Source organism: Eucalyptus grandis, chromosome 7 (genome assembly GCF_016545825.1).
Source record: "Eucalyptus grandis isolate ANBG69807.140 chromosome 7, ASM1654582v1, whole genome shotgun sequence".
Classification (NCBI taxonomy): Eukaryota; Viridiplantae; Streptophyta; class Magnoliopsida; order Myrtales; family Myrtaceae; genus Eucalyptus; species Eucalyptus grandis.
The window spans coordinates 17,812,365-17,836,680 of record NC_052618.1 but is presented as its reverse complement, the minus strand read 5'-3'; the positions used below and the strand labels follow the sequence as shown (position 1 = coordinate 17,836,680).

The 24,316-nt window shown below is 35.5% G+C and overlaps 1 protein-coding gene and 1 pseudogene across 1 annotated transcript; one reads left to right on the top strand and one right to left on the bottom strand.

Moving 5' to 3' along the window:
• Nucleotides 1-859: 859 nt before the first annotated feature.
• Nucleotides 860-1,773, bottom strand: LOC108953905 (annotated as a pseudogene).
• A 17,977-nt stretch (nt 1,774-19,750) lies between these two features.
• On the top strand, nt 19,751-22,936 carry LOC120295915 (disease resistance protein At4g27190-like). The gene has a single exon (XM_039317529.1). The coding sequence runs from the start codon at nt 19,751-19,753 to the stop codon at nt 22,934-22,936; it is 3,186 nt and encodes a 1,061-aa protein (XP_039173463.1).
• Nucleotides 22,937-24,316: the final 1,380 nt, after the last annotated feature.

Below are 24,316 nucleotides of genomic sequence, written 5' to 3'. Positions count from 1 at the left end.
TTCCCAGTTCCCACAAATGGCTCGGAAAATTTCACTGCAAATTGGGCCGCATTTCAAAGAAGAAACTTTTCTAAAGGAAGGAGACTTCGGTACTCTAGGAATGTAAAGACTTGGTTGTCGACTTTGGTAGGTCTACAGTGAAATCTCTGCTTCACTATATTTTGTTTAATTTATCAGATCAAAGAAGGCAAAACTTTCGACTGCAACTAACTTAACATTGATGTATTTCCTGATTTTCTGGGAGAGTAGTGAACATTACACAGGGAAATTCCATCTTCCAAAATTTCAGGTACATGCGTGCCTCATTGCCAACCTCCTTGCATATTGCATCTTTATTCAACAAAGTAATCGAACTCATGGTTAGCATGGGATCGATAAAATAAAAGGTTGAAAGGAATCCTTATCTATTGCTTCTGTGGAGAGTTGACTTATAACAGACTTTAGTATCTTCCTTAGAATAATATCTGTCACAATTGAGGTGGCCACAGAAGAGGAAAAAAAGAATGTCCTGCACCAACTCTATTGTCATGAAATATGGGGAGGTCTCTGGAGATCAATGCACAGATTCGCGGAAAGGTGAATTAAGGATAATTCTTGCCATCCACCAATAACACAAAAAGAAGTTTCAATTAGAGGGCTAGTCTTTCACCTTTTCGCCTTACAAAATGGATGAATGACATCGACAGATCAATGATTGTAAAACCGAACTGCAACAAAATTTCCTAAACTCATACTCAGCAGGTATCCCAATGTTCTTGACCATAGGCTTTAAAACATAAAGTAGTAACACCGCCAGTGAATTTGCTTGTTTCACCCAAATTAATCATTAGGAGTCAAACTATCCAGCAGTTCCTATGAGTCAGACAGCCAGATCAGATGAAACGGAACTGCTCGGTTTGCTGTTTTTGCTGATGAGATTGCCCGCTCCATAGATGTGCCCCATCTTGGAGCATTTTGTCTCTGAGTATCTCTTGTTCTCCTTTATTATGGGAGTTACTGGAGGGACTCTAAGCAATAATGAAGCCATAACCTTCAATTCCCACATACTTCATCAACCTCATAGTTCTGATTCCCAGGTCACGCCACATCTGCAGCATTGGTCAATATGTTGAGCACTAAAACAAATGCGTCAAATGCTATAAAAAGATTAATGGTGGAGCGATGTATTAGAGTAATTAGATCTTGTCTTTTTAAGATGAGAACCTGAAGATCTGCTTTAGTCACCAGCTTCCTCTAGTTGTCCTACAAAATGATGTACAATCTCTCAAACAGTTGCCTCTCACATCAGTGTAGTTTCTGACTTAAAGAAGAAATACCTGAGCACCAATTCCATACTCTCTATAGTCAAGGGGCAATCCAAGCTCCACATTTGCTTCCATGGTATCATGCCTGTCGTCTTGCATGTTATAGGAATGTAATTTGTGCCTTAAACCTATTCCTCTTCCTTCATGCCCTCGGAGGTAGACCAGCATGCTGCTTCCAGCCACTTCTATCTGCTGCATCGTAAGAGCAAGCTGGTTGCTGCAGTTGCATCTAGCAGATCCAAATACGTCTCCTGTGAGGCCTCCCGTGTGTACCCTCGCAAGGACATCTTGATCATCTCCAATGTTGCCCTGTTCAGATGATAGACAATGAAGTATGAATCACATGATGGAAAATATTGCCGTGTGAAGGGAGGGCATAAAATAGGAAAACTAAAGATACTACTTTTAGCCAAAATTACAGCATGCCCATATCAATTGCAGACACATATACCAGCCCCTTTCCAATCATTTCATAAACTATTCTTTCCTAACTATTTTTATGCGTGTTGTTTAAACTGACTATATGCAAATTGATGGCAATGCCTGAATATGTTGATATGGGGGAAGTTTCGAGTAATATAGTTCAGATTCACCAGCAACCAAGAGTGTTTTTGCAATCGCAGTATTATGATCGAACAATTGATAATCGAATGATTGCTTGTACGCTCTTATCATTCAATTAAAAATCTGATATTTCGTTGATGCTCATGTTCTGTTTCCATTCACATCGGATCCTGCTTTGTTTCGAAAGCATATTGCAAATCCCACTGTGGCATTTAGTCATTGCTTTTGATGCTTGATTGTGTATCGCTTCCAGCAGAGACCCTGAAAGTTCTGGTCACAAGAAAGAAGTTATATAAGATGTTGATGGCTCATAAGTAGAAGTTGAAGGAGAAGATTCGACTAGTAGAGGCTAGAGAGAGAGAGAGAGAGAGAGAGTGAATCTTTAGAGAATGACGAATCTTGAAGAGAAGATTAATAAAGAGTATATGTCTATGTTGAAAATGGACGAGAGTAATCTGCTTCACTTGACATAGCGTTATTGGAAAGATTAGGATCTTAGAAGTCTTGTGAAAAATTAAACTCACCTGTTGCCTCTCTTTGTATTTTTAAATTCCGTGCCGTCATAGCTTTTGTCCTCAATTTATTCTTGACACCTTCACCACCTCTCACGGTGTCTGAATGGTAAGCTGCTCATTTACCAGTAACTTGAGCAGAACAGAAAGAAACGAAACTATACGGCAGATGATCCTGCAACAGCTTCGGCTGATTGATCAACTTTCTTAGGTCCACCCGTTACCAACTAATGCACAAACTACAACCAATCTCATAATTCTCTTTTGTGTTGGCTTTTCACCACGATCATTCTCAACCTCTGGACATGTTAGCCTGTTTTGGCCTTACCGCCTCGTCATGGATGGTGAATGTAAGGAACCATCCATCCGCCCACTCAAGGGGGCATCACTTGTAATTTCATAAGCCATGTTTCTTGCTCACATCACGCTCTTTTATTAGCGAAACAGCTCAGTACATAAGAGATCAAACAGTCGAGATGCAGAGTCGCCCTGAGTTGGTTATCTGTGGCTCTACATTAAAGGCATCCCGCTACTCTTGAATTGGCCAGCGAATTTGAATTGGAGCATCCCTTTTTTCAAGTTGGTGATGTAGCCAACTTGTTACGAAGAGATGCATGCTGAGATCCCGAGCTTAATTTATCACTGGCATATCTCCAATTCCATTATTGATGCTACCTATACTGCCTCATATTTTTAGTTAGTTTTGCTAAGTTGAATTGGTTTGTGTAGGAAAACATGTGACTGTTATTTTCTTGAAAGTTCTCAGCTTAATCCAAGGAGCACCTTTGCCTTGCATCAGGTAGCTTTCTTCCGCCCAGAATTTAGCCCTGCCCCATTCCCACCTCTTCCAAAAACATATTTCACGTCTAATTTCAGTAAGAAATATTGTGACAAGCAACTAGGTTAAAATCGATGGCTTTTGTTGGTCAGTTAAACATTGCTCCTTAAAGCTACTCAAGTTAGCAATCTATATCGTTTGTGCTTCTCTCCTCAGTTTATGCTAATATCATGCATTGGTGGTTCAAACATGCGTATTCCAAAGCTGTACCTTACAGATTCATCAAGAAAAATATCCGGTAAAACAAGAAAGTTGTGACTCTCGTGTGTTCGGACAGATCATGGCTGGTGGAGTTCAGTAACTATCCATGTGCCCCGACGGCTTTCTTAAGTGCGAGAGCTTTGGGATTTAGATTTAACATTTTGAAAATTGACTGTTTCTTCGTTATTTCTTACATAAAGCAACATGCCATTGTTTCCCAAGTTCAATTGTTTGGTTATCAGCCATAAAAACTAAGGGACGTCTTATGGTGCTACCGGTGACCTAAAGTGAATTGGGCTGACCTACATATCAAAGGCCCTAAAATGAAGTGGGCTTATTATGGAGACTTAATTAAGATGACGGTCCAATTTTAGTTTTAAGGTATCTTCATTCGTGCAACCTCGTTTGCTTTTCATTTAGGTTTGTAGCCCACTTGGATCTCTCATAGAAATATGTGCGAGACTCTTTGCTTTCTAGCAAGAGTGTCCTTCCCTTTCGTCCTCATGCCTGATTTACCTTCATAATAATAATAATAATTTTTTATTTTTTGGATATCCAAGGAGGATGAACCCTTTTGTTACATCATAATCCAACTTGGCGCACATGGTCACCAAGCAATTAGTGAATTAAATATCGTGGAAGGCATGTGTACCCAAGACAAAAGTATTGGCATTCGTGCATTTGCACTAGGCAGCATTGTTCCTAGCAAAAGCCAATCTTGGAATCGGGGAAAGTATGATGCAAAAGGGAATCTTTCATCTGATTACAATTATTATGATCCTCAAATCAGAGAGTTTAAGACAAAAAAAATGCCTCAAAAGGCACAAATAAGACCCGCATTTCACGGTTTAGAAAAAATGAGATTCAATAATGACAAACAAAATCACGTGAACCTTTACCAAAAAAAAAAAAAAAACAAAATCACGTGAAGAGCAAAGTCATTGGATACCACGCATTCACTCACATCAATAACAATGTGTCCGTTTATAGCACATATAGATCTAAGACTGTGCTTTTAAATATTATTCCAAACATTCGTTTTAATGTATTTTGCCGCCGTTCCCACTTCAAGTTAGTTAATCTTCTCAAATATATCTTGAATATTTGTCAATACTTTTTTTTTAACCACATACACAATATATAGGCATTCATGTCAAAATAGAGAAATATTGACGGTTTCATGCTTTAAAATTCCTATGACAAATATTGGTATGGATTGAAATAGAGTGCGAGACATTGTATAGAAGTTATAATAAAGGTTCGATGAAATGTAAGTTAAAGACCACAATATTGATTAAGAAAACCAATGAGCAATTCAACCTCACATTTTTACAAATAAAACTCAATGAAAAACCCGTACATATATTTAAAAACATTCCCAATTAATCAGCGATTCTCTCACCTTCTAATATCTAATTCAGAATAATTGTCAAATATTACATAAAATTCTAATTTTTAGTAAATAGTGCAGAATGCAAAATACGCTTATTCTTCACAATAAAAAATAAATACTTACTCTGTCTTGCAATTATTGAATATGAAGAATAATATGATAGTTGTACGTTAACATTGTCATTTCTCAAGAAAGGATACACAATGTAAAATTAACTTATTCTTTTTGAAAGATAATACATGAAAGGTCGACACTTAGTTTCAACTAATGGACAACATTAATTAGGTATGAGGTGTATGTCAGCCCAACTATTAATATATCAATACGTAGAACTTAACAAAAGTTGCTATTCAATATATAGAACAAAAACAAGGCCATTTTATGATTAAGAGCTGTTTCGATCTGTATTCCATTTCGAAAATTGAACTTCAATTTTTTTTCCCACAAGCCCCCTCACACAAATGAACAAGAAGACAATTGCGACATAATCTAGTGAGTCATACTACTATTACCATCTTCAACTGCCAATTAAACAGTATTGGGGGGCATCAAAAGGAGATATTCCGCATTATAGTCGTAATATAGCATTTGCTCATTTTACTAAACTCAAGATGGGTTAAATATGGATATGATGCAAATCCAAAAAGACTCATGTAAAGTTGTGTTATTTCAAACTCATTTCAAATGGTTTTTAAAATTTTAAGTGATCCATACACAGCCTATGACACTAACATTTGGAAAATGGGTTTCTATACAAATTGTCACCTCTAGATATACAAGTCACGTGAATATGGCCTGATCTTGCCCGTTTGTTCTCTTTATTAATTACATTTGTTAAATCTATGATGACAGACTGTATAAAGCAGACAAGCACTGATTTAAAGTTGAATCATTTACTAATTACATCTTCTTTGAAGGTTTTATAAACATTTCTTATTCTAATCGCCACCTTGTATTGATTCCCTACAAGCCTCCTCACACAAATATCGATGGAAATATTAATATTTTGAAAACAATTAAAGATGCTACTAATCACATGCGTGTATGGGCATAACCCGTCCTTGTCCATTTGTTCTCTTAATTACATATTATCATGTCAATAATGATGGATTATAAAAAGAACTTATTAAACAAGTGATAATCCAAGTCGAATCATTTTCGTACTTTGACAGCTGGTAATATATTTTTTTTTTAAGCCACTTGATGGGTTGCCATTTAAATTTAATAATGCGAAGAAATCAAACAAAGAAGTCAATGATGACAGACTGTATAAAGCAGACAAGCACTGATTTAATGTTGGATCATTTACTAATTACATCTTCTTTGAAGGTTTTATAAACATTTCTTATTCTAATCGTCACCTTGTATTGATTCCCCTCAAGCCTCCTCGCACAAATATCGATGGAAATATTAATATTGTGAAAACAATTAAAGATGCTACTAATCACATGCATGTATGGGCATAACCTGTCCTTGTCCATTTGTTCTCTTAATTACATATTATCATGTCAATAATGACAGATTATAAAAAGAACTTATTAAACAAGTGATAATCCAAGTCGAATCATTTTCGTACTTTGACAGCTGGTAATCTTTTTTTTTTTTTTTTAAGCCACTTGATGGGTTGCCAGTTAAATTTAATAATGCGAAGAAATCAAACAAAGAAGTCAATTCAACTCGACAATTGTTGTCTTCATCGAGAGGACGGAGATCGGTCATTTTTTATTGTTATTTTTGGCCAGTAATGACTTGGAGCAATGCGCTAACAAGGGTCCTGCTTCCCAAGGAGTTGACTGGCGCTTAGTTAAGGCCTTAACCAAGGTGAGATGATCGAGCTGCATAATTTATACTTATCTCCTCTTTCTTTCTTGTGATTTGGGTCTTCATTAAATCAATAGTACTAGTGAGGATGCTCAACTAATAACTTTCAGTTTATCCAGATTAATATTAAGTTTTGAATATTGTGAGTCTCTTGTGACATCAAGCAAAATACAACTGTTTTGATATATATAACATCTAGTAGCATGAGAAAGTCCTAATTCACTATGCGTTTAGAACAGAGAACTTCTCTTATTCAGTGCTAGCATTGTCATATTAACTAGATATTGCAAACAATCATTGAAGGGGTCACATATGTTTCAAAATTCTAATCGTACCCAGTTTTGATTTAGACAAGCCCTACATACAAATATCGATGAAAGTATTAATAGTATGAAAGTTATGGAAAGATGCTATTTATCACAATCATGTACTAGTTACTTATAAAAATCGTGTAGTTTCTTGAGTACTCTGGAAATTCCAAGGTTCCACATGTACTTTTGCCTTGGTATACAAAACAAACAGCACTGTCTAAATTGATCTCTCAATTGTGACCACTTTTTTGAAAAATATTTGCGACCACTCTTTACCATCTAACAAGAGCCTTCCTCTATAAAATTGGCAAATAGGAACAAAAAACCATGCCCTTCATGCTCGATTTACCTTAAAAATCAAAGGACGACGAACCCTTGTGTTACATCATAATTCGACTTTGCGCACATGGTCACCTGGCAATAAGTGAATTAAATCTTGTGGCGTCATGTGGCCAAGAAAAAGGTATTGCCATCTATGCATTGGTAATTTATTTACATTTATAAATAAACTACACTTAGATTGGTATAAGGTGTCATTCGATTTTCAAACAAGCCTTTGGTAGTGTATATTTGCGTCCTTTGGTACATTGAAAAGGCAAGAGTATCTTACAAGTACATACTCTTTGGTATATGGAAAAGGACCTCTAGGCACTTGGCAGAAGTTTTTCTACCAAAATCTAATCCTTGGAAGCGGGTACAATAAGATGGACTAGGGAATCTTTCATTTGATTATAATTACAATGAATCTTAAAGCATAATAGGAAAAAAAAAAAAAGGCCTTAAAAGTACAAAGAAACAAAAAACAAAGGGGGGCTCGACAAACAACAAAAAGTTTAAGCAAACTGAATGTCCTACTTGGTAAGATGATCCACATTTCATGATTTAAAAAGGAGGTGATTCAATCTTGATGAATGGAATCACATGAAGAGCAATACCATTGGGTACCGTGCACTCACTCACATGAGTAGACGCAGCGGTAGTAGTAGTTGAACTACAATTTCTAAACTATTTGAGAGATTCAAGGCCACTCAATACTTTAATCTGTTCGTTGCGTGAGTTTAAGACTATATTTTTCATATATTATTCTAAATGTTAGTTTTAACCTATGGTGCCTTTGTACGTACTTCAAGTCAATTATTTAAATTTTTAATTGAAGGTGTTAAAATACATTAGAAATCCTAATTGTCACTTTGTGTTGACTGCCACGAGCCCCCACATACCCATATCGATGAGAATATTAATATTGTGAAAAAGATTAAAGATGCTACTTATCACCTGCGAGTGTGGGTGTAACCTGTCCTTCTACATTTGTTCTCTTAATTACATCTTGTTATATGAATTATGACAGACTACAAAAAATACTTATTAAACATTCGTGTCGAAATGAAGAAATATTGACGATCTCATACTTTGACCTTGCTATGACAAAAATTGGTATGAAATCAAATAGAGTGTGAGATGTTGTACAGAAATTACGATAAAGGTCCCATAGAATATAGCTTTAAAGTCGACGTTGCTGTAAAAATACGCTTTCGAATATTAATGTATACTACTGAGAAACCAACGACCAATTCAACCTCGCATTTTTACAAGAGAACTCACCTGTGTGTGTGTGTGTGTGTGTGTGTGTGTGTGTGTGTGTGTCTCTCTCTCTCTCTCTCTCTCTCTCTCTCTCTCTCTCTCTCTCTCTCTCTCTCTATATATATATATATATATAAAGATTCTAAAGTAATCAGCAATTCTCTTACCTTCTAATTTCTGATTCAAAATAATTGTCAAATATTCCATCAAATTCTAATCTTTTCTTAAGAAATAGTGCAGAATGCAAAATACACTTATTCTTCTCAATATAACAAAAATCATACTTACTTATTCTTAAGATGTATCTATCTTGCAATTATTGAATATAAAAAGTAATATGATAATTGTATTTTTTTTGGTAAGGTATGATAATTGTATGTTAATGTTGTCATTTTCTTGAGAAAGGATACACAATGCAAAATTAACTTGTTTATGATAAAAAAAAATACGCTTACTTAATCTTAGGGTTGGGATGTTGTAGAATTTCCAACTTAATAGTTAGAGATTGCTCGTTTGAAAAGAAAAACCAACTACGTGCGAATTAATTAAAACACCTTTACAAGTTAGAGACCTGAACTTAACCTACACATGAGGCTTAGATGATATGCACTTTTTCCTCATTAACTAGGTAGTTATTATGCAAAATATCTTTATCAACTTAATTACAAAGACAACAGCCCTCATGGTATTTAATCAGTCATAACAATTTTTTTGTTAGAAATTCATCATAACCATTTTCAAATAGTCTTAACAAACATACAGGTTCAGAAATAATTTGGATTTCTTTTACTTGCAAATTGAGTTTTTTTGTTCAACTTAAAGGGATGATATGAGGGGCTTCATGTCAAAAACTGTGAAAATTTGAAAGCTAATACATGAAAGGTCAAGACTTATTTTCAACTAATGGACAACATTAATTAGATATAAGGTGTAAGTTAGCCCAAGTCTTAATATGTCAATAAGTAGAACATTAACAAAAGTTGCTATTCAATATATAGAACCAAAAAAAAATCGCCATTTTATGTTTAAGAGCTGTTTCGATCTGTATACCAATCCTAAAATTAAATTTCAAATTTTTTTCGTGTTCGCTTAGCTTTAATATAATGTTACTTCTGTGATTTCATTGACCTGCGCAAAGAGGGCTTTTAGAATTATCACCTACCTATGTTTATCCATTAGCGATGGAGAAATGGGTGTGGAGACTCAGACGTTGGTAATGGTGACTGTCAAGTAAAGGAACAATAAGACAATTGCTACATAATCTAGCGAATCATAACTATTACCATCTTCAACTTCCAATTAAATAGTATTGGGAGGCACCAAAAGGAGATCTTCCCCGTTATAGTCGTAATATATTATTTGCTCATTTCACTAAAGTCAAATGAATATGATGCAAATCCACAAAGATCAACGTAGAGTAGAGTTACTAAACTTGTTTCAGATGGTTTTTAAAATTTTAAGTGACTAATACACAACCTGTCACATTAAAATTTGGAAAATGGATTTGTATGCATATTGCCACCTCTAGATATACATGTCATGTGAATGTGGATGATCTTGCCTGTCTGTTCTCTTCATTAAGTATGTTTGTTATGTCGATGATGACAGATTGTATAAAGTACATAGTACATGAGCACTAATATAAAGTCGAATCACTTTACTATTACCCCTCGTTTGAAGGTGTCATAAGCATTTGAAATGCTAATCGTCACCCTGTGCTGATTCCCACAAGCCCCTTCATACAAATACTGATGGAATTATTAATGCTCTGGAATAGGTGAAAGATGCTACTTATCACGTGCGGATGTGGGTGTGGCCTGTCCTTTTCCATTTGTTCTCTTAATTACATTTTGTCATATGAACAAGCAATAATCCAAGTCGAATTTTTTTCTTACTTTAGCAACCAATAAGTTAGTTTTCTGGGATAAGTGTACTAAAATTCTTAAAACTTATCATGAAAGTACATTAAGCTCTAAAATTTTCAAAAAATACAATTAAGTCCTACAACTTGTTAAGTTTGTGCAATTGAGTCATATCATTAACTCTGTCTAAATTGATAATTGGAAAATGCTAATAATATTTAGGACTTAAATGTATTTTTTGAAAATCTTAGGACTCGGTTATACTTTAATGATAAGTTTTAAGATTTTCAATGCATTTATTGCTTTGTTTTTTTATGATCTGATTGTAATTGAAATTTAATTATGTGAAGACATCAAGCATTCAAATCTACAATTGTGGTCTTGATTGAGAAGACCGAGAGCAGTCATTTTTTAATGTTATTTTTGGTTAGTGATGACTTGGAGCAGTGTGCTACCAAGTGTACAACTTCCCAAGAAATTGATTGGCGCTACGGCCTTAACTAAGATGAGATGATCAAGCTACTTAATTCATACTCATCTTCGTTTTCTTTGTTGTGTTTGTGGCTTTGTTAAGGTTCTGAATCATTGGATCGCTAATACTAAATCTGAACTATAGTTAAGGTTTTGAACATTGTGATTCTCGGGTGAGATTGTATAAGATACAAGTGTTTTGATATACAACATCTAGTATCGTAAGAAGTCCTAATTTACTGCACGTTTAGGACAGAGGACTTCTCTTGCTAAATGCTAGCATTGTCTTCTCAACTAGATATTGCAATTAGTCATTAAAGGTGTTATATACATTGCAAATTCTAATCGCCACCCTGTTTTGATTCAGACAAGCGCCCACATACAAATACCGATGAAAGTATTGATAGTGTGAAAGAGATTAAAGATGCTATTTATCACAATCATGTATTAGTTAATCATCAAAATCATGTAGTTTCTTTAAGTACTCTGGAAATTCCGAGGGTCCCCATGTGCTTTTGCCTTGGTGTATGCACAGACAGCACTTTTTGAACGATGTCTCGATTGTCACCACTTTTGAAAAAATTGTGCGTCGACTCTTTACTTTCTAACAAGAGTTTCCTTCTATAAAATTGGTAGACAGGAATGAAACCCATGCCCTTCATGCTTGATTTACCCTCTTTTTTTTTTTTTTTTTTTTGGGACTACCAAGATGTCCGTCCGTTGCTTGGGTTTAAAACTAAAATTTTTACATATTATTAAAAATGTTACTTTTAATCTATTTTGCTTTAAAGCGTGTTTGTTTCACTAAATATTTCTTGATAAAGGAAAATATTTTCCATAAAAATTATATTCAAATAAAACAATCAATTTTCATTTATTTGATATTTTAGGGAAAGTGATTTCTTTCTTACCAAAATGGGAAATCGTTTTACCCCAATCTAAACTTATTGGTTTTTAGCCTATAAAAACATTTTCCATAAATCAATTAGTTTTCCATCATCCAAACATTGAAAAGTCTGAAAATAGTTTTTCGAAAACAGTTTTCTTTAAAAAAATGGATCCATTGGTCGTACTTCAAGTTGATTATTTTTCTAAATATTGATGGCTCGCTATGAGTAAAATTGGGGAAATTTTTAAATACTTAATATATATAATTTATTAAATAGACATTTGTGTCAAAATATATAAATATAGTTGGCTCGATATGAGTAAAATTGGGGAAATGTTAAAAAAGTCCTAAACATTTTCACTTTATGCCAATTCAGTCATTTTCGGCGAATTTTGGTCAGATTTTGCTGATCGGCCACTAGCCACCGGTGACATGGCATGATCCGTGCCGACGTAGACAACTTTTAATAATATTTTAATTTTTTGAATTTTTTTATATATTTTCTTTTTCATTTTCATTTTCTTTTTCCTTCTCCTCCTCCTTCCTCCAATCATTCTCCGAACCTTGGCAACTAGCTAGAGGCGACGGCCGACGAGCCTTGTCGAACAATGGTGAGGCTCAACCTCGCCAAATTTGGCAAGGTTGAGCCTTGCCTAGCCTTTGGTGAGGCCAGCTCAAGGTGGCCTAGGTCACGTTCGTGACTTTGCACTTGGCCGGCGGATGCGGCGGGGTAAGCCTTGTCGGCCATGGGCGAGGGCTCGAGCCTCGCTAATGGCCGACAAGGACATCAACCTTGACCTCACCGACCGTCGTCTCTAGCCGGTCGTTGATGTTCGGTGACTGGCTAGAAGAAGGAGGAGGAGAAGGAAAAAAAAAAAAAGAAAAAAAAAAAATCAAAAATATTAAAACATTATTAAAAATTGTCCACGTTAATGCTGATTATGCCACATTAGCCAAACGGTGCCCACTCAGCAAAATCTAGCCAAAATTAGCTGGAAAGCATTAAATTAACACAAAGTGAAAATGTTTATGACTAAATTGGCACCAATAAAAGGTTTAGGACTACATTAGCACAAATACAAAAGGTTTAGAACTTTTTAAATACTTTTTCCAGTAAAATTGGCATGAAATTGAAAAAAGCATTAGATATTGCTTAGAAGATTAAATACAGTTGTGGTAAAATACACCTTGAAGACCGATGCAGACTATAGTTTAAACATGACGTTGCTGTAAAAATACGCTTTGGAATATCAATCTATACTATTGATTGGGAAAACCAATGGCCAGTTCAACCTCACGTGTTTACAAAGAAAATTCCATGTGAAAACTTGTATATATGTTTAGAAAGATAGGTAAGTAATCAGTGAATCTTTTACCTTCAAAATTTTGATTTAAAATATTTGTCAAATATTCCATAAATCTCTCATCTTTTCTTACGAAATTGTACAAAATGCAAAAGAAAGTTATTCTTTTTAATAAAAAGATAGGATAAGTATATTGGAAGTTTTAAAACTTATTACAAAAGTACAAATATCCTAAAATTTTCAAAATGTATAATTAAGTTATAAAACTTATCATGAAAGTGCAATTGAGTCATAAAACTTTCAAAAAATACAATCAATTTCAAAAACTTGTCAAATTGATCCAACAACTAGAGTCCATGTCAAGAATTTCCAGCCTAAATTGGTCGATGGACTGAATTGATACTATTAAGAAAAATTTTATAACTAAATTGGTCTGATAAAAATGTTCACGACTGATTGGTATCAATCCAGCGGTTTTATAACTTTTTAAATATTTTTCCCCACTGAAAGGAGATCTCCCCCAAGATAGTAGTAAAAATTTATTTGCTCATATTACTAGGCTTACAACAAGTTGAACATGAGTCTGGTGCAAACCCACATAAATTCAGATGGAGTTGGCTTTGATTTTTTAATCTCATTTCGATTAGGTTTTAAAATTTTAAGATATGGAACATGTTGCGCAAAATTTGAGTTCAAAAAAGGATTTCGGACACATGTTGTCACCTCTAGATAGAACTCCACGTCACGTGAGTCTAGCCTGTCTCTGCCCGTTTATTCTCTTTGTTAATTACATTTGTTATATGGATGTTGACAAATTGTATATGAGCCGTGATTTGAAGTCGAATCATCTTATTAATTATATTTTGATTGAAAGTGTCATATACATTTCAAAGTGTGATCACCTCCGTTTTGATTCCCACAAGACCCCATATACAAACATTGACGAAAATGTTGTCATTATGAAAACACTAAAGATGCTACTTATCACGTGCATGTAGGTGTAATTTGTGCTTGTCCATTTGTTCTCTTAATTACATTTTGTTATATTGGTAGAGACAGACTGTAGAAAGTACTAATCAGACAAGTGATAATCCAAGGCGAATCATTTTCTTACTTTAATAGCTTGTAATAATTTGTTCTTGATTTTACCCCCAAAAAAATTCTTTTTACCCAAAAAATAATAATTTGTTCTTAATTTTTATGGGCCACTTGATGGAACTGCAATTTCAAATTTATAATGAAAAGAAATCTCTCTATAATTGAGAAGTAATCATTCTGTAGTTTTTATCTTTGGACAATGACTTGGAGTAGTGTGCCACTAAGTTTACAACTTCACAAGCAATTGATTGGTGCTTACTTAAGGGTGAGATTACCAAGCTACATAATGCATACCCATCTCCTTTTTTTTTTTTTCATGGTTTCGGTCTTTGTTAAGATTCTAAATCATTTGGTCGCTAGTTCTAAAAAGCTAGATGGTAATGATTTGAGGTCGTAGAAATCCAAGTATAAATTTATCCTTTTGAAAGTGCTCGAGGATGAAAGGAATTGCAGGCTAACATCCTTTTCTAATATGTGATGCTAATGTGTATTACTCTTGCAATTTATTGAATTATATTATAAATACTATATGGATGGAAAATAATATTCACCAAGTGGACATCGACAGCTGGTGTGATCATGACATTGTAGGTGCTAGCAATTATAATTGAACTCTAGGTACACTGGAGATGCAGCAGCCCCAGGTCAAGAAGGTGGTCCAGCAATAGCATCCGATCAAGGCCCTCTCAAACAAAAACAAAAATAAATAAACTTTTACTGTAAGGCTTGCGGCAACGCGTATGTCGATTTGTGATGTCACGCGAGTATTCCCTGATTGGATTACTTGTCATAATCTTTACATTAAATATAAACTGTCGTGTCAGGAAAATGAAAAAAAAAATTGAAAATCTCTTCGTAGTGGCGATAAAACAAGAGATGGGCCATTTGCTGGTTTTGTCTCGTTTTATTTTTGTCAATGTTGGATTGAAATAAAGACAACCTAGGAGTCTTAATTTAAATGGAAAACCGTTCTTCTTGGCACATTTGCCGAATGTTACCGCGAGTTTTGGTCGTGATTTTGGTTTCGGTGTTATATTCAGATTGGCCATATCTAGGGACGGTTGTCCTCTTCTGTAGGTTTGTCATCTTCTTGGCACTATGGATGAGAATGACTCATTTAAATAACAAGGTTAGGTAATGGCATCTCATTATTGGAATGAGTAGTTCTTTGTCAATAAGAAGATTTAAGAGCCAAAGTTAAGTCCAAGACTAACTTGTCAATAACTAGAATATTTTCCAAAGTTGCTGTTGAATATTTAAATCAATCACACAGCCACCATACATTTTAGAATTATTTGATCTGGAAACCATTTTGAAACTAAAACGTTAATCTTTTTCTTGTTCAACTAGCTTAATTATAATATTATTTCTATATTCTCTATGGGCTTCGGATGTTCATGTCTGTGCCCCTAGGTTACAAAATGCCAAACTTTATATAATAAATTTTTTGTAGGCACTTCTTCCTCATAAACTTTATTATCAACTTTATTGTGAAGAGAACATCACTCATAACTTTCTTAGTCGTAGAATTTTCTTTGTTAGAAATTAATCATAACCTTTTCAAATGGTCATAATAAATGTAAGGATTTAGTAGTAATTTGACATTCTAACCATCGCAGAGTTTGAGAAAAAGAGTGAGGAAGCTGTGGCGGCACCCAGTGTTCCAGTTGAGCAAGCCAGCGAAGAAGACACCAAGTTCATGAGATGTAATTGTTGGAACGTTTTTCAGTTCATTGCCTTTTGTTCTTGCGTAAGTAATATATCGGAATGCACTCATTAGAGACGATGTATGTAACTGAGTGTTTTGTATGGGTTACCATACCATATCATAAAGCCTCAAATCATTGTGATTTTGTAATTTGTAAATTGTCCACTTCTAATGAGATTCACGTGGCACAGTGGCAATATGCATAAGATGGACAACTTTTATCAAAATGATTGTCATGAAATAGGAATATGCAAGAGTGATTCTAAAAGATTCCACACTACATTCTATCATTACTTTTATTGACTTCTCATTCTATTTGCTTACCCTTATATTAAGCATATTTTTTCTGCCTTTTGATTTCCCTCAAAAAAATGAAAAATGAAAAAAAAACCTTAGGTTTGTAGATTATGAAAAGCCATATAACTCTCCTTGCCAATAACTGTGTATTAAGAAATTTTTAGATATCAATTATTGGTAATTGCAATTTTTGAAAAAAAAATGTTAAAAATTAAAGAATCCAAACAAATCCAAGCATTTAAAAAAGGGAAAACTACAATCAGAATGAGAGACCACGAAATAGTGTTAGTTGGGGCTTCTAATATCAATTTTGTTACGTAAAGAGTAGTAGCATTCAAAAAAGTAAACTAATTTAAAATGTTAATGAAAAAAAACAAAGGATTAACTTCTTTAGAAGTTCTAATCTAATTCTATAATTGAAGTTACTTCTAACCTAACAATCATAATTGACATTCTAATCTAGTAATTAGCTTAACTGTAATGCTACTTCTATGCTTTCAGTGGGATTTCAAGGACCAACACAAGGAACAGATTTAGGACCTGTACCATAATCAATTTTTGTCCGTTAGTAGGGGAGGAAGGGATAGGAACTTAGACATTGTCGACATTGTTGTCATGATAAAGGCTACCGACTACGGTCTTTCTTTATTTTTCCTTTTGGCTAGCGGAAGACTTGGAGTCTCCTACCAAATTTATTGATTGATGTTTAGTTAAAGTCTTAACTAAGGTTAGGTTGCAAATAGGAAATCAAACATGCACATTTTTTAAGCTAAATTTGCATATCGATCATATTTTTAACCCACCAATCAAAGGCTTAATAATGATGAAAATAAATAAATTCTTGCTTAAAAAAAACTAAGCCATTAGACGGTGTCTCAATAAATGAAGAAATCCCATGAAATGTGAATATTGAATCATTCCAAAGCATGATAAGACCATGTGACCTTACTAATTACTATGTTAGATAATTTTGCCCCGTGTCTCTTTGTACTTTTCTCTAACCCATTACAAATGAAACAAGTAATCTAATGTTACATGCATTGATATCACTCATCTTATACTTGTGTGCATCCACATGTCACTATCATTACAATATAGCAAATATGCCACTAGCTCTATATAAAAGCATTGCAACGGCATTCCCATCTGCGTTGATTATATGCCAATCAATCACCAAAAGAAGCAGATCCATGCCATTTAACTAAAGACTATATTTCTTTGAAAAGTTGTGCAAAATGGATAATACAATTATTCTCCATGCAAATATATATATATACTCGCTTGACATATTTCTCTTCTAAATAATTGAATATTAATAACATGATAATTTTCCGTTAACATTGTCATTTTCTTAAAGAATGATAAACGATGCAAAATAAACTTATTTGTACAATAAAAGATATGGTTACTTAAACCAAGTAATGTTGTTATTGGCTAGGGCATTGAAGGATTTCCGAATTTGAAACTAGAAATCACGCATTTGAGTCCCACAATGTTTTGTGGTTTTAGAGCCACCGACACATGCTAATGTCATGAGTTCAGTTTATAAGGTTTGTAGGATATATTATGAGCATCTAAGTAGATGGATCTCCACATTTGTGCCCCTATATATAAAGGAATACATTTTCCGAAATTATTTTAAATGCATTTACTCCTAATAAACTAGTTGCAAAAGGTCGTTATCAATTTAATTTGAAAGAGAACGTCCCTCGTGACTTTAATTAGTCAAATTTTTTTTTTTATTAAAAATTAGTCATGACCTTTTCGAATAGTCATAAACAATATATGAGATTCAGTTATTTGACATTCTAATCTAACAATTATGGTTGTAAAAAATTTAGACAACTTTAATTTTTTCTTATAAACTGAGTTTTTTTATTGATGATTTTATGGGCTTTCTATCGGCAAATCTGTGAATCCAAGTCTAATATGTCAATGAGTGGAGCTTTATCAAAAAACTGCTAGGCAACGTATAAATCAATGATATGACAACGTAATGGATGTTTGTCCTTTAGTAGCGGACAAAATGATAGAGACTCATTTAATGTTTGCCCATGAGCGTGGCTGGGCAGATAAAGACGGAGACTAAACTATTGGTGATGGGAATTGGTCAATAAAATAAAATAAAGAATGTCATCCTTTTCTATCAATCGTTCACAAGTAAGCTCCACAGTTCGTACCCATCTCCTCTTTCTTCCTTATGATTTAGGTATTTTCTAAGGTTCTATTCGATGGATAGCTGGTATTAAATCTCGGCTATTGATAATCAAATTTACTAGCGAAAGTTTGCTGTGGACGTCCACTTTGTTTATTTTTATATCTGCCTAATGACAATTTGGAGCAATCTCCAATCTAACACTTTTCAGTTTGTTATTTTAATCTTAAACCATTTGATAATTTTATAATGTAGTTTTTCTATCTAATTTTGGCAAAAGTATGTCAATGCGAAGGTCGAGTTAGTGCCAGTTATTTTATGTGATATAGCGAGCATATAAAAAATTGCAGTAAAATAAATTGGTATTGTAGATATTTCAGAATTTTTTTTTATGTTTTCTTTAATTTTTCGTTTCTTTCCTTTTTCTCGCTACTGTTTGTTTCTTCCTTGTCATCTTCAGCCTCCCTGCAAGTTTTTTCGATCACTACCACCGCAAGCCGTCACTGCCATTATCATAACTGTATTCAAGAACTTAAATCGTGGAGCGAATCTCGTTATAAAAATTTGTTTGGGAACGAGAGGGTACTCTCAACTAAGATTGACGGTTGGTGAGTTCGCCTGGCTCGATCTTGGTGTGCCGCTTGGCAAAGTCTTGTACCTCCAACTTATCCAATTAGTAGTACTATTGTCATCGCTAGACAAGACTACATGTCATGGGCGTGACCTGTCCTTCTCAATTTGTACTTTCCACACGGGCGAGGATTCAAGTCGAATCATATTGTTATTTGGACAGCTGGTCATTACATTTACGATTTTCTCATAACAATTCAATTTGCTCATTAGCGGTGGAGGCTCCGTCGTGTTGGTGACGGGTCAATTAAGGAAATAGCAAAATGCAGAAAATCATCCTTTTTTGTTACCCCGATTGTCCATAAGTCCGCCATCCTGTTATTGTCTTGATTAAGGCGACCAATAGCGGTCTTGTTCATTTTTAATTTTAGCTACCCAAGGTATTAATTGATATTTAGTTAAGGCCTTAACTAGGGTTAGGTTACCAAGTTCTTTCATACTTAAATTGATTGCTCTTCGCTCCCTCTCCGTCATCCTTGTTTGCGCTCAAATCTCTTCGCCTTGATCATCTCTCATCATTCTTGCTCTGTTTCCCTCTTTCTTCTCCTCAGCACAACCATCCTTCTTCCTCCTCTACTTCTTCGGTATCTGCTTCTCTTTTCCATCGTCCTCTCTCTCTGTCTCCTTATTGTCTCGCCCTTTCTTTCTCCAAAAAAACAAAAAAAAAAATCCTTATTGTCTCGCCCTTTCTTTCTCCAAAAAAAAAAGAAAATCCTTATTGTCTCGCCCTTTCTTTCTCCAAAAAAACAAAAAAAAATCCTTATTGTCTCGCCCTTTCTTTCTCCAAAAAAAAAAAAAAAATCAAAGAGAAATGTCGATCGATTCTGTTGTTTCCATTGCGTGGGATGTCTTGAAGTGGGCAGGCGGTCCCATCAAGCGTCATTTCGGATATGTGATCTACTCCAAGAGGTACGCCCAAGATCTTCAGAAGGAAGTCGAGGAGCTTGCGGATGAGGTTGATAGGGTCCACAGTCTCGTTGAAGCGGCCAGAAACAATCTTCGGAATGTCTACGGTCGCGTCACAGAGTGGCATGCAAGTGCTGAGAAGGCCTTGAAGGAGGCGGCAGACCTGTTGCGCGACTTCCAAGAGGCGAGCAAGACTTGCTGCTATGAAACTCTTCCTGATCCCAAGTGTCGCTATCAATTCAGCAGGAAGGCCAAGGACAAGATTGAGGTCATTCAGCGACTCACTCAAAAATGCAGGGAATTCAAGGAATTCAACGACATCTCCTCCCGCAATCCTGCTTCAGGGAACGTTGCTGCTCTGACTTCGGTCAAGAGAGAGGGCATCTCCTCCAGCAATCCTGCTCCAGGGAACATTGCTGCTCTGCCTCCTGCCAAAAGAGAGGGCATCTCCTCCAGCAATCCTGCTCCCGGGAACATTGCTGCTCTGACTCCGGCCAAAAGAGAGGGCATCTCCTCCAGCAATCCTGCCCCGGGGAACGTTGCTGCTCTGACTCCGGCCAAGAGAGAGGGCAAAGATGTAGTCCAGTCGGCCACTGTGACGGCCTCCCCTTCTTTTGCCTCGACGTTGAATAAGGTTGGGGACAATGGGGTCTTCGAATCCAGAGCTTCTATCATTCGGGACATCATGGACGCTCTTGCCGATGACAGCAATAGCGTGGTCGGGGTTCACGGGATGGGCGGGGTTGGCAAGTCCACCCTCTTGGCGGATGTTGAAAGGAGAATAATGGAAGAGAAGTCGTTCGATTGGGTCACTAAGGCCGACGTGTCGGAAAATCCAGACATCAAGAAGATTCAAGGAGAGATTGCGGACGCCTTGGCCCTTACTGAGATAAAGGACAAAGAGACTACCAGCGGGCGAGCAAAACTTCTGCTCGAGAGGTTGGAAAATGAGGAGAGGAAGAAAAAGAAGGTCCTCATAATACTGGACAACCTGTGGAAGGGGCTGGACTTGAAATCAGTGGGCATTCCTTGCGGACATGACAACAAAGTCATAGGGTGCAAGTTGTTGCTGACGTCAAGATTTCAAGATGTTTTGCAAAGGGAAATGGGCTGCGACGGGGACTTCCGCCTTGAACAGCTGAAGGATGAAGAGGCAAAAAGATTGTTTGAGAGGACGGTGGGAGACAAAGTCCATGATGACCCGTTCAACTCCTTGGTGGATGAAGCAGTCCAAAAATGTGCAGGTTTGCCTTTCCTCATAATTGCAATGGCGAATATTTTTAAACACGCCGATTTTCCTGAATGGAAGGATGTTTTGAGACAAATCGAGAAGTCTACAAACAGAGGAATTAGTGAGAGGATAAATGAGATGCTGCAGTTGAGTTATGATCGTTTCAAAGGGGAGGATGGCAAGGAGGTGAAGTTGCTATTACGACTTTGTGTTGTTTATGGTGTCCCTAAGCCCTCTCTTGAAAACTTGGTGAGGTACAGTGTGGGTTCAAGGTTATTTCGAGAAGATAATAGCATGGAAGAAGTTAGAGATAGGATGAGCTCACTTGTCCAAACCCTGAAAGCCTCCTCTCTTTTGTTAAAAGATGATGAAGATGTTGATGGTTTCAAGATACATGACTTGGTTCGTGGATTTGTTGCCTCGGTCGCTTCGAGAGATGACCCTCTTCTTGTGTTGAAAGATAATGATAAGTCGGTGTTAGAACTGCCAAAGGACAAGCTCAAAAGTTGTACGGCAATATGCTTTGCCTATGTTAACATGAAGGAGCTTCCCAAAGAGTTAGATTGCCCTGAAATGCGGATCTTTTTATTGTTCACAAACAATGAATCTCTTAAGGTCCCAAATTCATATTTCAACTCTATGAAAAAACTCATGGTCTTACATCTTTCTCAGGTGTGTCTCAGTCATTCACCTTTGCCGTTTCAATTTTTGGAGAATTTACACACTTTGTGTCTTGATGGTTGTTCATTAGACGATGTAGCCATGATTGGCGAGCTAAAAGGGCTACATATTCTCAGTTTTGTGAACTCAAAAATTCAACGATTGCCAAAAGAAATTGGACAATTGGTAGAGCTAAGGTTGTTAGACTTAAACCATTGCTCACGACTTCAGATAATTGAACCGGGTGTGCTTGGAAGCTTGATGAAATTGGAGGAGTTGTATATGGAGAATAGCTTTAATCGATGGAATGCTGTGAAGCAAACTCCACCAACTAATGCCAAGCTTATTGAGTTGAATAACTTGAAGAATCTCTACACTTTGCATGTGTCCATTCTCGATCCAAGTAGTCTCCCTGAGGATCTAGATGTCGAGAAATTAACCAAGTACAAAATCCAGATAGGTGATCCATGGAAGTGGCCAAAGCACAAAGGGTCGAGCACATCACAGGTTAAGTTTGATCTAATAAGCAATTTTTTTCAGAAAATCCAGATAGATGATGCATGGAAGTGGCCAAAGCACAAAGGGTCGAGCACATTACAGGTTAAGTTGGATCCAATAAGCAATATTCTTCAGAAAGGATTCATGCAGACTTTCTTAGGCAAAACTAATTATCTATTTTTAGATGGATCAAATGGAATTGAGCAAAGTATTTGCAAGTTATCCCAAGAAGGCTTTCCAAAATTAAAGCATTTGCGTGTCGAGAATAGTCCCTCCATCCATTATGTCCTCCAATCGCATACCCATACAGATTTTAAGACATTGGAGTCATTACTTCTCAAGAATCTCATCAACTTAGAGAAGATATGCAACTACTCTATTTCCTCCCAATCTTTCAGTGCATTAAAGGTGATACGAGTCGAAAGTTGCAACAAGATGGAAATTTTGTTTCCTCTTTCATTATTGAGAGAACTTCCACAGCTTGAAGAGGTCCAAGCTATCAAGTGCAACTTAGTGCAGGAGATCGTGGAAGTTGATGATTGTGGCAAAGTTGCGTTGCGTAATTTGCATGTATTGGAGTTGCGTGACTTGCCAAATACCAAAAACTTTTTCACCACTAGGACAGTTCCTTCAAGTACATCAAATGACCAAGTTGGCACTCTAGTTGCATTCTTCAACGAGCAACATGTAACTTTCTATTAAAGGAATATACTATTTATTAATCTTTTGCTCATTTGCTATTTAGATGTAACTTAAATTTTAATCCTTATTCTTTTTTTTTTTAATTTTTTAATTTTCAGTTCATTTTCTTCCTAAATAACTTATCCAATCATGCCTTCTCTGCAATTAGATAAAGCAATCTTTTGTTTCACTTCATTGTGGAGAAAGTCCAACTAATAGAATGAAATCCATTTAAATTTAGTTTGTGATAGGATCTGAGTAATTTTCAACTTACATGCTGCAAATACACGTATCTTAGAAGGGCTTTATAGGGAAACATTGAAGGGAATTTTGGCATTAGAATAATCCATAATAATGCGATTTCATAATCTTGTGAGACGGATTCATTGAATTTAGTTATCTAAATTGTTAATATCTATAAAATATAATGTCTAGGTGACTTAGGTAAAAATCAATAAGAAGAATGGGCAAGGGGATTGAATTTTCAAATAGTAGCGATGATGCTAATCTAAATGATGCATTTCTTTTCCATATCATGTATTTCAATAAGCACTTTGTCATTGCATAGGTCCTATTACTATAAAAGTCCACAATGTCATGCATTTTCATGCTTGCAAGCATACAAAATTGTGTAAAAGGAATAAGTTTCTTTGTAAGCACTTCTGGCATAACAAACATGTATCTTCAACTCATGCTAATATCTCATAGTCGTAGGCTTTTAGGAAGAACAACACGAAATCCCCCATGCAGATTTAAAGCGGTACACATTCACTTCCAAAATATGTTTATATATATTATGATGTTTGGAGCATAGCTATGTGATGTTGTCATCCACTGGTGCTTTTGAAATAGCTGACCAGGGAGACTATCTGCATAAAGAAGTAAAAAAAAAATTAGCCTTTTCTATGATTGTTTTATATGCTTGGGATATATTTCAAAGCCCACTAGATGTTTTGCTCTTTTCATGAAGTCAACCGTATTATTAGTAATTTATGTCTTAATCTCCGTTAAGATTATTGTGTCTTTTTCCACATTTTTCTTTATTTATTTTGGAACTTTTCAACTTGCTTTAGTGCGCTCAAAGGCCAGAGGACGATTTAAGTAAGATACACAAGAATTGCAACTATATCGTAAAAAATCACATGTAACAAGCAATTGAGTCCTAAATATATTTAGAGAGAAAGTGCCATAGGAGTCTTAATATTTTAGTCATGAGTCAATTGAGCCCTAAATATATTACTTGGAATGGTCCTCACATTTTGAAAACTAATGAAAATCAAGTTCCAATGTTAGTGTTGTTGACAAATTTCATTAACAGAAATGATAGCATTTTATTTTTCGTGAAGTTAAGTATGATTTTGAAGTAAATCAAGGGAATGTACATAGGTTTGGTCCATAATG

Coding starts and splice junctions, on each gene's coding strand:
- LOC120295915 (XM_039317529.1), top strand. CDS start 19,751: ATGTCGATCGATTCTGTTGTTTCCATTGCGTGGGATGTCTTGAAGTGG.